Source organism: Pelecanus crispus, chromosome 1, assembly GCF_030463565.1.
Source record: "Pelecanus crispus isolate bPelCri1 chromosome 1, bPelCri1.pri, whole genome shotgun sequence".
Classification (NCBI taxonomy): domain Eukaryota; kingdom Metazoa; phylum Chordata; class Aves; order Pelecaniformes; family Pelecanidae; genus Pelecanus; species Pelecanus crispus.
In genome coordinates, this window is record NC_134643.1 from 226,289,515 (window position 1) to 226,304,040 (window position 14,526).

The following is a 14,526-nucleotide window of genomic DNA, read 5'->3' on the forward strand; positions in this document are numbered from 1 at the left end:
AGACGGCTCTGGCTTCCCAGCCAAAATCAGCCTGTAAATAGTGTTTCCACTGTCGGATTAATTTCTGAAATTAATCAGCGCCTCGGCCGTTCCAGGGGGACGCGTCCTATTTAATAATGGCAGAAGGAAACCACCACATCGTCCGTCTGACGCAGGCAAAGTAAGGCTCTTCCCCAATTTTCCTTCCTCTGCTATTTTTTACGCAGGGCCATTACGGGGAATTAATTAACCCGCATCGAGGATTTCTGCTTTGCTTTTCAGAAATTTGATAGCCAAGGACATCCCAGTTTTCACGTACAGTCCGGAGGGACACCTGATAACCGAGTTTCCATATATTCAGGTAAGCTCAGACGTCTGTCAAGGATGCATCAACACCCAGAATGACACCAGTGGATCTGAGCAAGGGATGGCTTTCTGTTTCTAAAAAAAAAATCCATTATTTTTATACCATTTGTTTAAAAAAAGGAAGGAAATTGTATAGAGACTGAAAAAAACTGGGAAAACAATTTCAGATTGATCAGCACGCTTGAGTTCCCTTTCAGATTTTTAAAGTTTTTAAAATAATTTTACTCCACCAAAAGAAAAAATCGAGAAATCAAAAAATACCCCCTGAAAATTCATCATTATCCAATGATGAGCTCTCAGGCTCCTGCTTTTTCCCTGCTTACCTTTTATGCCTTAATTTTTTTTTTTTTTTTGCACATGAAATACCCCTTCCAAAGTGGTGAAGGGTGGATTTGGGGAAGTTTTATGGGGCCCTTTACTGATGCAGGGAGCTTTGACCTGGGCATGGGAGCTTTTCCCGCAGCCTGAAGCCACGTTTGCACCTTGCAGGATGACTGCTACTACGAGGGGTTTGTGGAAGGCTCCCCGGGATCCATCGTCTCCCTCAGCACGTGCTTTGGGATCAGGTAGGGCTCTTCCCAGGGGAGAACAAGGGGTTTGGTATCAAATTAACCAGGCTGGGCATTTATTTCCCTTTTTAAAGTGGGTGCCCTCACTTCTGTGTGCGATGCTTCCTGCTGCATCCTGCTACTAAAATCTTCAGATTTTCAGATCTTCAAACGTAGCTATTTTTTTTTTTTTAGCATTACAGATTTTACAGCACCTCCAGTATAGATTTCAAAGGCAGATATTTCATAGAAAAACAGTTTTTAATGAAATTTTTGGCCAAAGAATGTGCTTTATATAGCCTCTAAGCAGGTAGCAGGTTTGACATGCCAAGACAGCTCCAAGACTTACTTTAAAAGGCAGTAAACTGAACAAGCCCTTCTCGAGAAACTTTCCTCTTCAGGAACACTCCACATCTGGGATATATTTATTTCTGATAGTGCAAGCTCTGAACATGAGACAGAAAGGGTATCTGTACGGGCATAACAGCCTCCAGCAAATCAGACTTCCCAAAATACGGGTGGTCACCCACAACCATCACCAACATCCCTCTTGAAGTCCTTCCTGTAGAAATTATTCCCTTTATAATATTAGTCAAACAAAAAGGAGTACCAGCATAACCTCTCCTCTGAAGATTAAGAGGATATTTAAATGAACCGTGCATAGCTCAGCAGTCTTCTTACACTATCCCTCTGCAACGCTATCAAACCCAAACCTTCCATCTTCTCCAGAAGCAGCAGCCCTGGGGAGCCGGAGTGGCTTTTTTTTTTTTTTTTTAAAGAAGTTGTCCTAACTTTGAAAATGTTTAATTTTATTTTGTATTGTTTTCACTGGCTTTGGTGGAAGGAAGTTATTCAGTCTTCCATGCAGCCGTCCATGACTTACAGCATCCAGCAGAAATGCTCACGCAGCACAACTGCTTTAGCAAAGCCTTCTGGGTTTCCAGCTCAGTGTTTGATGAGGCCACGTCTTCCTATTGTGATACACAAACCAGTAATTATGAATGTTTTAGGACTAAATAACTCAAACTCTGGCAAAACTAAGACCCATTGAGCCTCTTTTATAAGACCAGGCATGAGATTGAGATTTGGTAGACCTACCTGCACCTTCTTTCTCAAACAAGCACCCCAAAAGGTCTCTGAATTAAATGACTTTTCTTAGGATGCAAACTTATTAGCAGATGCAACCTACTTAGCTGCAGTATCTACGCAGGGATAAACAGATCCTAAAGATGGATGCTCCTTGAAAGAGCCATAGCACAGAGCTTTTATTGCCTTCTCACCTTCATTTAATATATAGCATTCATCTGCAGCTTCTTCAGCTTTTCCCAAAGCTGCATGATTGCTCTCTCAAGGCTGTCTTATATATCCTAAACCTTGGGCATGACACTTTTTTTCCATAGAAGATCTTTTAGGTGAGCTCCTTGTAACCTCTCACGGGATCCCTGCCCACAGAAGGAGTGGTATGAAAGAGCTAAATCTTTCCATATCCCCCCTTTCAAAAAAAAAAAAAAAAAACCCATAAAATATGGGCTGATCCAAATAGCCCTGAACCTCAGAGGTGGCTCCTGGCGCTTCTACCTGTTGGTGAGATGCACAGGGCTGCCCCGCATCTCCAGCCACGCTATGATGAGCACCCTGCACCTTGTTTATTTTTGTATTTACTAAATAGTTTAGTAAGTCATTTAGTTCGCCTCTTTTTCTGACTTCTCTGTTTGAAAATTCGCAGTGGAGTTTTGCAAATCGGAGATCTGAGGTACGAAATTGAGCCCGTGGAGAACTCCTCGACGTTTCAACACCTTATTTACCGAAGGGCGTTGGAAAGCGGCTCACGTCAGCTGTGCCAAGTGCCCGAAGAGCATAAGGACCATCTGCCCGAAGACAGAGAACCCGCGAACAGGAGTGGTAAAACCCTCATTATCGAAGTAAGGACTCCCCATCCACTCATGTCGATGTTGCACACTCATGTGTATACATATGTTAAATGCTGGGAGTGATCCGCCCATAGGGAAAATTCATAAAAGCATGACAGGGGTTTCACACAAGCATCTGCAGGTCTGGAAGCAAACAGGATTTCTGTATAGCGATGATGAGCAAAGCACCCTCACATGATATGGAAACCATACCTACAGCCATGCCTAAGCATCACACTGTGAAATGAAGACCCCCATTTTGGTTCTGGAGGAGTGTTAGGTAGCACTTTGTCGGGTGCAGATCATCCTGCCCTGGGTTTGCTTCTCTCTTGAGATCCCTTCCCGCTTGCCAGTTCATCTCACAAAAAATATTCAGGTCTTAAAAATGGTAGTTGAAATGGAAGTGGAAGTAGCAAACAAGAATTTTTTTAAGACGGTGATAAAGAAGGGAGTTGACATGTCTGTCAGCTCCAGAGGTAAAAGCAGCTGAAGGTTGCAATAAACAAATCTGAAATTATTCATTATTTTTAAAGACAGTTAGATAACATTTCTAAATAAGCTGCGATCAGAAACTATAAAAGCAATGATTTTGATCAATATTGACTTTCTACTATAGATAATCTATTGACAATCCAGTATTTTACTGCCTGACTCCAGAAAGGAAAGTGTAGACTCGTGGACCAGGGGTCTGCATCCAGAGCTCTTCCCTCCAGACCCTCTTCTTGTAGGGCTGCCCAGCCAAGGAGCCTGGGAAGGACACAGCTTGGCGGGTGGGATGTGCTCCTGGGATGTGGGTGCTATCAGCCCCTCTGACAACAGTCTTGAGCTCCATCTCATAGAATCATAGGATGACCCAGGTTGGAAGGGACCACAGGAGGGCTCAGGTTCAGCCTCCTCCTCCACGCAGAGTCAGCTCTGAGGTCAAACCAGGTTGCTCAGGGCTTTATCCAGTCGGATCTTGAAGACCTCCAAGGATGGAGACTGCACAACCCCTCTGGGCAACCTCCTGCCATGCTTGAATCTTCCTTATTAGTGTGCCAGAAAGAGATGCTCTGAGGACGTAATTCCCCTTTTCTAGAGAAACCTCTGGTCACCTTCCAGTGCTCGCTCTAGTTTTCTAGAGAAACCTCTGGACACCTTCCAGTGCTTGCACCTGGAGGTGCAAGTCTTCGGGGCCATGGCTGGGTGCCTCTCCCCCCGCAGTCACTTTTGCTGAAGTCTTGTGAGCACTGAGGAAGGGGGAAGGTTATGGCACCTGCCTTTACTGATGCTACTCCTGCTCCTACATCCTATTCATTTGCTTTTCTTTTCCCTCATCGAGTAGCAGAATAATTTTGAGTCTCGTCACGGTTCATCGTACTTCTCTGATAGAGTTGTTCACAAATCTGCCAGCACGCTGTGCTAACCACAGGCTGCTGGGATAGATGCTGAGCAATTTCTGCTCTGGGTCTGACTCCCTTGGGACTTCATTTAATGCATCTTTACATCGTGGCAATAAAGATCAGCAACTGCTCTCTCTGTGTCTCTAGTTAGTATTCACCTTACAGTAAGCAAATCTGAACTCTACTGCCCCAGTTTGCTTAAATTACATAATAAAAAAGCCCTAGCGATGTCAAAAAGCACACATCTGCTGGTTCTTTTCTGTTCAGAAACACAGTTCCCATGTTATCAAAGGAAATTACTTTGTTCTGACATCACTTGATATTGGATGTTACTGATACAGTTGTTTTCAGAAACACCTTCGTTAGAAAAATAGCTTATTTGCTTTGATTTGTGAATGCGTTTAGAGCTTGTGAGGACTTTTGTCATTGCCGTGCCTGCTTTCAAAAGAGCTGAGATAAAGTGTTATTTTTGTACCTACGAGTGTGGATTATTTATAGTGACAGGCTGGCCTATGCCAGCGTACTGTGATTGCATTCGGTGAAAGAAATAGAGAGTGACATTCAGAGATGCTGCCTCCTGATAATAATATGAAGCATTTAGATGAAAGAATTACTTATCAGCTCCCATGGCAGAAATATAGTTTTATAAATTGCTACTATTTCACTGAATTTACTGAGAACCTGCCAGGGGAAGAGGATAATTTATGATAATAATAAAGTGGTATTTGTTCAACAGAGAAGGGAGATGAGTCCCCATGCTTAAAATTACTTAAGCAATAGCATTTTTTTAGCCATGCATACTTCTGCAACAGCCACACCATTTAGAAAGTTGTCTTTCTGAGAGAGAACAACTCCTCCTCCTCTCTCCTACCACCAAAACGCCTGGGAACTACTCAAGAGAAATGCTAACATGTCTTCCTCATCCCCATCTCAACCAGTGCCAAAGCTACCACCCAGGCTTTTGTAGGATCAGCTTCTTTTTCTCCGCGTTACTTGACCAAATCTGCAGATCTTGAATGTCCTCACAGTCTCACTGTACGCTCACCCCATCAGAGATGGGACGATGCTGCCACTGAGCAGTACCGTGCTCAGAGGAGAAGAATAACCCCCCAGATTACTCATTAACCAATTTCTACCAGCAGTTAATGTGCTGGATGTACAAAATGTAGAAGTCAACGAGCTCTACCCAGCCCAAGACTGAGCGCATTGCACTTAGAGCAGATTTTAACTATGGAGCTGCCCCTGCACAGGTAAATGTGCAAAGGGCACAAGCAAGAAATACTAAAAACCTTATTTCCAGAGGCTGCTGGATCCCAGGCGCAGTACATGGTGCCTCTCACTGGCTGGGTCTTTCAGTGGGCACGCTCCCATTTGCTGTATTACGCAGGTGTGCTGGATAAAATGAAGAAAAACTAAGAGTTATTTTTGTGGTTTTCATACAGCTTGAACCCTTTCACTTCAGGACCAGTTTCTATCTGCAATCATCTGTTTACCCTCCTGGTTTCTAGCATTGAGCTGCTTGATGCAGGCAGCTCGTGTTGACCCCACTCAATTCTCCCTTTGACGCAGTTTTTGGGGTGCCAGAAAAAACAGTCTGAGCACGTGCAAAAGTCTGCAGCTCACAGTGAGCTGATTTAACATGAGCAATGCCAGGTAATCCCCCTGCTACCAAGAAAACCCCACCTACAACTGTGTTCTGTCTCTCAATCTCTCCGCTCTCGCCCTGATTACTCATTACACTCATTAAACCTTCTCTAATGCATAATTGCTCTGTGTTCTCGTACTTAAGGGAAATTCTGGATTAGCTTGAGTAACACCACCTTGGTTTTTCCAATGCGGCGTAAGCCTTAAAGCTCCTGAACCTACCTCAATAACCGCAGCGTGATTTGTTCGCTTCCAGGAGTTTCCCGGTCTTCAAAGCCTGCCCGTGCCCACCAGATACTTGGAACTGGCTCTGATCACAAACAAAGAGCTGGTAAGCACCAGGAATTATCACCATGCTATGGCCATTGTGTTATATTGGCATTCAGCGTTGTAACACAGCCCTTCTCCCCTTTCAGTTTAAAGTTAAGAACTACAACGAAACGCTGATGCTACATCTGTTCATTTCGATAAGCAACCTCCTGAACATGGTGAGTTTTAATGATGTGGTAATTATGACTGCCGTTCTGCTCCGTTGGTTGTCTGTCTAACCCACAGCCCTGGGAAAGATCTGCGCCTGACTGCAGCTACTCTACTAGGAACCAATGTGTTCCTCAATGCTATAAAACCCACTTCAACTGTTACAAAATTGCTTCAGATATGAGTGAAGTCAGTTTAAAAATAATTTTGAAATCATCCCTATAAAAGGGTTGATTTGGAATATGCATTATTGTTATTAAATGCTTCCTGGTAGCTGATTACAACCTCCCTTTCTCTTCATCCTCTCCTTAGAATAGAATCACAGAATCATAGAAGCGTTTAGGTTGGAAAAGACCTTTAAGATCATCCAGTCCAACCAGTAACCTAACATTACCAAGTCCACCACTAAACCAATTAAGGGGAGAGTAGCAACCCCATGCCTCCTGGCTTGGTGGCTGGATCATTTATAATGAAAGTAAAAACCAGGAATCATTAAGATTGGAAATGACCTCTAAGATCATCAGTCCAACCATCAACCCAACACCCCCATGCCCACTAAACCATGTCCCAAAGTGCCACCTCTGCCCGTTTTTTGAACTCTTCCAGGGATGGGGACTCCACCACCTCTCTGGGCAGCCTGGTCCAACGCTTGACCACTCTTTCCATGAAGAAATTTTTCCTAATATCCAATCTAAACTTCCCCTGGCGCAGCTTAAGCCCATTTCCTCTTGTCCTATCACTAGCTACTTGGGAGAAGAGACCAACACCCACCTCACCACTACCTCCTTTCAGGTAGTTGTAGAGAGCAATAAGGTCTCCCCTCAGCCTCCTCTTCTCCAGGCTGAACACCCCCAGCTCCCTCAGCCGCTCCCCACCAGCCCTGTGCTCCAGACCCTTCCCCAGCTCCGTTGCCCTTCTCTGGACACGCTCCAGCACCCCAATGTCCTTCCTGTACTGAGGGGCCCAAAACTGGACACAGTTAACCTTGCTCTGAGTCCTCCAAAACAGGACATGAGTTTTTATCCGCTGCTGCTTCTCTGTGAATACACTGACAAGGCACCAGTGCCTCAGCCACAAGGCACTCAAAAATGAGCTACGCAGAAAGCTCCATTAAATTAATATAACGCATGAAAATAAATGCTCAGCTCTTTCAGTTTTAGCAAGAAACTGGTTCTTGCACGAATAACGTGGAGACAAGCGTGGTGCACAGGGTCGCTGCACGCCCTGTGGGCTGCAGGGGATGCAAGCTCTTGCTGTCTTCCAGGTCTACAAGCACATGAAGCTGCAGATCGTCATCAGCGCGGTGGAGATGTGGACCAGGACGGACCAGGTGATGACCGCCCACAGCCTGGCCCGGACGTTGCAGGTTTTTGCCACGTGGTGTCAGAGGGATGCTGTCGGTCGCATTAATTACGACCATATCCAGTTACTGCTGTAAGAGTCCTGCGTTTTAATCACTCAGCTCACATACTGGCTGTGGGGAGATAAGCAGGGAACAAGAATATTTTTGTCTATTTCTGCTTCTAATTTTTACATATATTTGCTGATAAGTCTTTTCTCCTGGTGATCTCTTGTGGAAAAAAATGTGACTGCTTAATCAGTCCATGTACTAATCAGCACATATTTGTCTTAGAATCATAGAATCATTTAGGTTGGAAAAGACCCTTAAGATCATCAAGTCCAACCGTTAATCTAGCACTGCCAAGGCCACCACTAAACCATGTCCCCCCTAAGCGCCACATCTACATGTCTTTTAAATACCTCCAGGGATGGGGACTCCACCACTTCCCTAGGCAGCCTGGTCCAATGCTTGACTACCCTTTCCATAAATAATTTTTTCCTAATTTCCAACCTAAACCTTCCCTGGCACAACTTTAGGCTGTTTCCTCTCATCCTATCACTTGTAACTTGGGAGAAGAGCCCAACACCCCCCTCCCTGCCCCCTCCTGTCAGGCAGCTGCAGAGCGATCAGGTCTCCCCTCAGCCTCCTCTTCTCCAGGCTGAACACCCCCAGCTCCCTCAGCCGCTCCCCACCAGCCCTGTGCTCCAGACCCTTCCCCAGCTTCGTTGCCCTTCTCTGGACACGCTCCAGCACCCCAATGTCCTTCCTGTACTGAGGGGCCCAAAACTGGACACAGCATTCCAGGTGTGGCCTCCCCAGTGCCGCGTACAGGGGGACGATCCCTGCCCTGCTCCTGCTGGCCACACTATTCCTGACACAAGCCAGGATGCTGTTGGCCGCCTTGGCCACCTGGGCACACTGCTGGCTCATGTTCAGCCGCCTGTCGACCAACACCCCCAGGTCCTTTTCGGCCAGGCAGCTTCCCAGCCACTCTTCCCCAAGCCTGCAGCGCTGCATGGGGTTGTTGTGACCCAAGTGCAGGACCCGGCACTTGGCCTTGATGAATCTCCTACAGTTGGCCTCGGCCCATCGGTCCAGCCTGTCCAGGTCCCTCTGCAGGGCCATCCTACCCTCCAGCAGATCGACACTCCCACCCAGTTTGGTGCCATCTGCACACTTACTGAGGGCGCACTCAATCCCCTCATCCAGATCATTGATAAAGATATTAAACAGAATTGGCCTCAATACCGAGCCCTGGGGAACACCGCTCGTGACCAGCCACCAGCTGGATTTCACTCCATTCACCACCACTCTTTGGGCCCAGCCATCCAGCCAGTTTTTTACCCAGCGACGAGTACACCCGTCCAAGCCATGAGCAGCCAGTTTCTCCAAGAGAATGCTGTGGGAAACGGTGCCAAAGGCTTTACTAAAGTCCAGGCAGACAACATCCACAGCCTTTCCCTCAGCCACTAAGCAGGTCACCTTGTCATAGAAGGAGATCAGGTTGGTCAAGCAGGACCTTTTATATTTTTCCACACATGTACACACACAGAGTGTACAGCTTATTTCCAATTTTGATAGTCATCTGTAACTGAATTATTTTAATCTCATTTTTAGTTTTTACTCGTTTTTATATAGACAAGCCACTCAAGATGTAATAATTCATTGTTATATGGTTTTCAACTCAATATTTCAATTAAACCTTTTTGCTAGAACAAGGGAGTTAGATCTCAAACTGCAAGATGTTTAATCACTTATTTCACTCATTTGCTTTTTAAGACCCAGCACCTTGTTTCTGTTTTGTCTGTTCCTCTTCCCTTTATTTTGGGGGAAAGAAACCTTCTGCACAGTAAATTAGATATATCTCAAAATGTATTGAATACTTCTTTTTTTTCAAATTCAACATATTGTATTGCTAAATCTGTTTAAAATAATTTTGAATATTTATATTTTATTGAAATAACCTACAGGCCACTCTTCCCTTTAAAGCAGGGAGGAGGCCAATGAGTTTATAAACCATGGCTCTGCCTCCTTAGCACGATGCATTGCTGGTGCTTGCACACCTGGCGGCATATGGGGCTCCCATAGGAGAAACAGGTGATGCTGGGTTTTTCTTCAAGAAAGGAGCTCCTTGTTACCAAAACCCATTATTTTCCAGCTGTAATTCAGGTGATGCATCCCATTATTGAGACAAAGTTGTTCTGCATTTCTTTAATGTTGAAACTTCCCCACTGCAGTGGCCAGCACTACAAGGAACGGGGATTTGCCTGGAAGGGGACAATGTGCCAGATGAACTCCATGGGTGTCGTCTCGGTAAGGGGAGACCTCATGGGTTTGCACTGCCTGAAAGGAAAAATAAACCTTTCATATTCCCTGTGAACTCTGGGAGTTAATTCTACATAACTCCCGGGCTCAGGCTTTTACTGATTAGCAGGTAATGTCTAAACTGGGCATCTAAAGGAGGTGATGTTGGTCTTGTTTTCGCTGTTTCTTATAGCAGATGAGATGGTGAAAGAACAATTCCCCAGTGCTTCCCCAGACCAACTCGTCAGGGATCCTTTCGTTTCCCTAATTTGTTGTTTGCCAGTGCAAGTCCCCAGCTAGCACAAATTTCACAATTACTGAGCAAAACATTGGAAGTCTAGATCCGAAGTTCTCCACACCAACATACACTGACTTGAGAAAACCTGGACCTGTGGTTTTTCTTCCCACCTGCAGTTCCCTGGCCACGACCCCGTCAGTGACGTGATGACACTCGCCCACGAGATAGGCCACAGCTTAGGCTTCAGCCATGACGATGCGAAACAATTTCACGACAAATTTTGCAACTGCAACTGCACCCACAGCGGATGCATCATGCAAACATCCCCAGGGTAAGTAAAACTTGGTTTTCCCTACATCACTGAGGGTGACATTTGGGTCATTGCCTTCAGCTCTTCACCTCTGAGCAACCGCTGTTTCTGTAGGGGGGAGTGTACACCCATTCCTCCACAGCATCTTTTAATCTTCCTGCTCAGTTTGGCAGAGGAATGGGAATCTAAGTTTCCCTTGCTTTGTGCAGGTGGTTGGATCAGGGACTTCCAGAGGTCCCTTCCAACCCATATTACTCTACAATGCTTTATCAAGTGAAAACAGTTATTTAGATAATACAAGAGACACCAGTTCTCCCAGAAAAGTTGGCTTCCTTGGCTCCACTGGTCACAGTGTAACTGTTCATTTATTTTCCTCTGCTTTCTCCAAGTGATGCTTGCTTTTGGTGTCTTCATAGCTGTGTTTTGATGCTTCAGGCAGATGTATGCATTACTGCATCCCCTCCTCTTGCACCGGTTGTTTACAATTGCTGCCCATGAAAATGTATCTTCCAGAAAAGGTGCGTCGTGTACAAGGAGCTGCTCCTTATACCTGCTCTCTCAATATATGACCATTGTGAAGAAAAATAATTCCAGTAATTAATTAATGTCTCCTGTGAAGAACATTTGGTAGACGTTCTTTGTTTCAGCATCAAGGAAACCATACGATATTGCAGGAACATCCCTGCGGTCAGCTCCAAGTACTGCTGATAATACAATGTCTTTAAAAATGACTCATTCCTGTTAGCTTTAGAGGTCTGCCCAACAGGCAGTGAATTTCAGCAGGCAGTGAAGGTTGCTTCACTGCAGATTTGTTTGCTTCCAAATCCTGAGATCCTTTTCTTGGTGTGAAGAAGTCCTCATCTCTGTTTCACTCTCTGCGATGCTCATACTGCAGCAATGAGAAGGACACAGGCTCCATGCGTAATATTAGACCCTTATCTTCACCAGAGACCAACTAAGCCTCCCTGAAGACGTTAAAGATTTGAGAAACTGAAGTCTCCTAGCAGATTTGTCTGCGCTTTCAATAACATCAGCATTGAAACAGCCCTTTCAGTGCGGTCACCAGCAGTCCTGCTTCACTCCGAGATGGTCCCTCCCATCCCGTCCACCTGGAAGTCACCTCCTCGGTGACCTCAAGGTAACAGAAGACCCAGCACACAAGTGCTGGGGTGAAAACCTCAGCATAGGTCTCTGATCCTTCAGCTTTTGCTGCCATGCATTCAAATAGTAACCTTGTTATCCTATCATACTCATTAAATTTACCTGCTCCCAAACCTCTCGCTTTAGGCAATAGTTCTTGCAGAATTACTAAATGGCGATTCATTGACATGTTCAGTCAAGTCACTTCCATTTTGGCTACGGTAATTTCTGTGCCCATATTTATGCACAACACCAGCAATTGTATCTCTGACTCATCCATCCTTCCATCCACCGCTGCTTCTCACCTATCCCATGATGTCCATTTTTATTCCCCATCAGTCCTGTCCGTATATCACCCTAGGGGTATGTAAGCCCTCAGCACTTTAAGGGACGTCTGCACAGCCTTGTTCCTTATGTGAATTGCTTTGTTGTCCCATCAGTGCTGCCCGACATCATGCTTACCAAAGCTGAGGGCAAGCTCTCATTTTATTTTGGGCACCATCTACATTTTCTTTGATATCTGCCTCATGCTCACTACATTACCATCTTATTTCAGCTTTCTTCTTAATTTGTATGATTACAAACTGCATTCAATTTCTCTTTTAAAATCCTCTATAAGAGATAACTTAACTTCACATCTGGAAATTCTCATGCCCACACTCCTGCACAGTTCAATAGTAGCTGTCATTGATTTGAGCAGCTAGGCATGAAGCCACCCTGTTTCTCCCCTGGTTACTTTGCAAGTTCCAGGTAGTTTTCGTAGCCTTCACATGAAATCAAGTAGATCCCTCTTCCACACCCCGTGATCTGCTCTCCACATTGTACATTGTAATGAATGATGCCTAATCTCACGTTGTCTGTAGTGCGTCCTGTCCTCCACCTTCAGCTTTCCACAATAACCAAAACACTTTCAAAGCTGCTTTGTGGTCTTCCCCTTTTCTCATCCAGGCAACTATTCCTGCCTCCCATGTCTTTACACATGAAAAAAGGAGAGAAAAAAGGCTTATTCCCCCTAAAACTGCCCAAATTCCTCTTTGCTAGTTAATCTATCTGTTCTTTGAGTCCATCAATTACTTTATGTATATGATATGGTTATATATAATTTTTTTTCTTACAGGTCTTGCTTGGCATTCAGTAACTGCACTATGGGAGAATATTACGATGAAGTAATAAGAAAAAATCTACCTTGTCTACTCAACATGCCATCTTTAAAGCCACTTCTTGAACTCTGCGGCAACGGTGTCGTGGAAAAAGAGGAAGAATGTGATTGTGGCAGTGATGAGGTTAGCAATTAAATATTTCACTGCAACCTACATGTTAGAGTAGTGTTAACAAAACTGTGGTGCTTTTGCAACCATAAAAGCTCCCTGACTCATGGGAAGAAATGATCTTTGAAGTGTTATACATTTAAACAAGCCCACTGGCTTCCACTTCTGTGAATTCCCTTGAAGTGGGGATTTTCCCAAATATGGCTTTATTTATGGGCAAAATATGCATGATATGTGTAAACATATACAGAGCATATCTAGAGGTAAATTCAGTTTTTCTTCCATGGCTACGGAGGGACCTTTTGTGGCAGACTGTGCAGAGCTAACAGTGGACTCTGTCTGCAAGTGTCTGACAAGGAGTCACACTGTTGGGACAGGGATAAGACCTCTCCACACCTCATCCACAGGGAAAGGTGTTTTCCTTCTGGCTGTACTAACGTTTGTAAGAATGAGGGGTCTGAAGAAAAGTATCTGAACGGTGCTGCAGTCAAAGTGGGAGACTGCAGAAGGGACGTGTCTTTGCCTCCAAGCCATCTATATACAAGGACATTATGAGCACTTGCATCTTCCTGTCCATAAAATGAGTTTTTCTATTTCTGTTCTTTCTTCTGTTATATTTACCCTGAAGTCCATGAAAAAAGTGTTTTTCTGAAGTACTTGCATGTTGGTATCTTCGCAGCTCTAATTCCGGGATCCATGCAGTTGCGACACTTTGGAAAGTTTGAGTTTTCTAGTGGAAACTCTTGTTTGTGTTTTGTGTAATCATTATTTGTACAAAGTTTCTGTAGCTTTGATGAAACTCAGCCTTTGCACTGACATTTCCCACGCAGAGTGATTTGCACATGTTTGATATCCAGGCTTGGGTTGAACATCCTGCACCTTGCTGATAAATAGGATTCACTTTAAGAAATTACGTTAGGAAAAACCCAACCCTACCACCTGCAGCCCCCAGCCCCCCAGTCTCTCCAACAACTGGTCCCAGACCCCTTCTCCTCAATCAGGCACGGGGCTCAGCCATACAAGCATCCTGAGCAGGAGACCCTTTTTATCAGCCCCTTTTATCCCCCTTCTTTTCCATTTTCCCACAATTCTTCCCCCCCAATCCACCTTAATCTCTCCCTGCTTTGGGTCCTTCCCCTAACCATCCCCCACAAAGCTTTGCACATCCCCACATTTGCCTTAAAACATCCCACAATAAGTTTTACACAATCCTACGTTCCCTCTCAAATACCACATTATAAGCTTGGTCTCTTCAGGAGACCCGAGAAAATCTTGGTTTCCATCAGCAACCTGAGAGCTCTGGTCTTTGCTAATGTCCCTGTTATCTCCTCTTCATCATCATTGTGTGATCAGTTCATTATTCTTCCCATCTCCTTTCCTTGTTTTTACGCCAAAAAGCCATTAACCAGCTCTCCTTACAAAGCAGATACCCTTACATCACAGGTATCCTTAAAATTTGAGCAACTAATTTTGTTTATGTGACAAAGTTCAAAGTCCACCACCTCTAGCACCTTGAATGATTTGGGATTGGGAATTTGAACTTTTAAGGAAATGGTGGATCATTGCTGAAAGAGTTTTAAAGGGAAGGAAGGAAAGTATGAAAGAAGGGAAAAAAAAA

At 44.7% G+C, this 14,526-nt stretch overlaps 1 protein-coding gene across 1 annotated transcript in view; it reads left to right on the forward strand.

The window, feature by feature from the left end:
* The window catches only part of LOC104027456 (disintegrin and metalloproteinase domain-containing protein 9), a 33,965-nt gene that overhangs the window by 1,772 nt on the left and 17,667 nt on the right, over positions 1-14,526 (forward strand). The window contains exons 3-13 of the mRNA XM_075721730.1: positions 96-160; positions 262-340; positions 835-911; positions 2,620-2,815; positions 5,486-5,502; positions 6,106-6,160; positions 6,246-6,317; positions 7,571-7,740; positions 9,886-9,961; positions 10,367-10,521; positions 12,758-12,923. Of these exons, the coding sequence (XP_075577845.1) occupies positions 96-160; positions 262-340; positions 835-911; positions 2,620-2,815; positions 5,486-5,502; positions 6,106-6,160; positions 6,246-6,317; positions 7,571-7,740; positions 9,886-9,961; positions 10,367-10,521; positions 12,758-12,923 (1,128 nt within the window). The remainder of the gene's footprint in view (positions 1-95; positions 161-261; positions 341-834; positions 912-2,619; positions 2,816-5,485; positions 5,503-6,105; positions 6,161-6,245; positions 6,318-7,570; positions 7,741-9,885; positions 9,962-10,366; positions 10,522-12,757; positions 12,924-14,526) is intronic.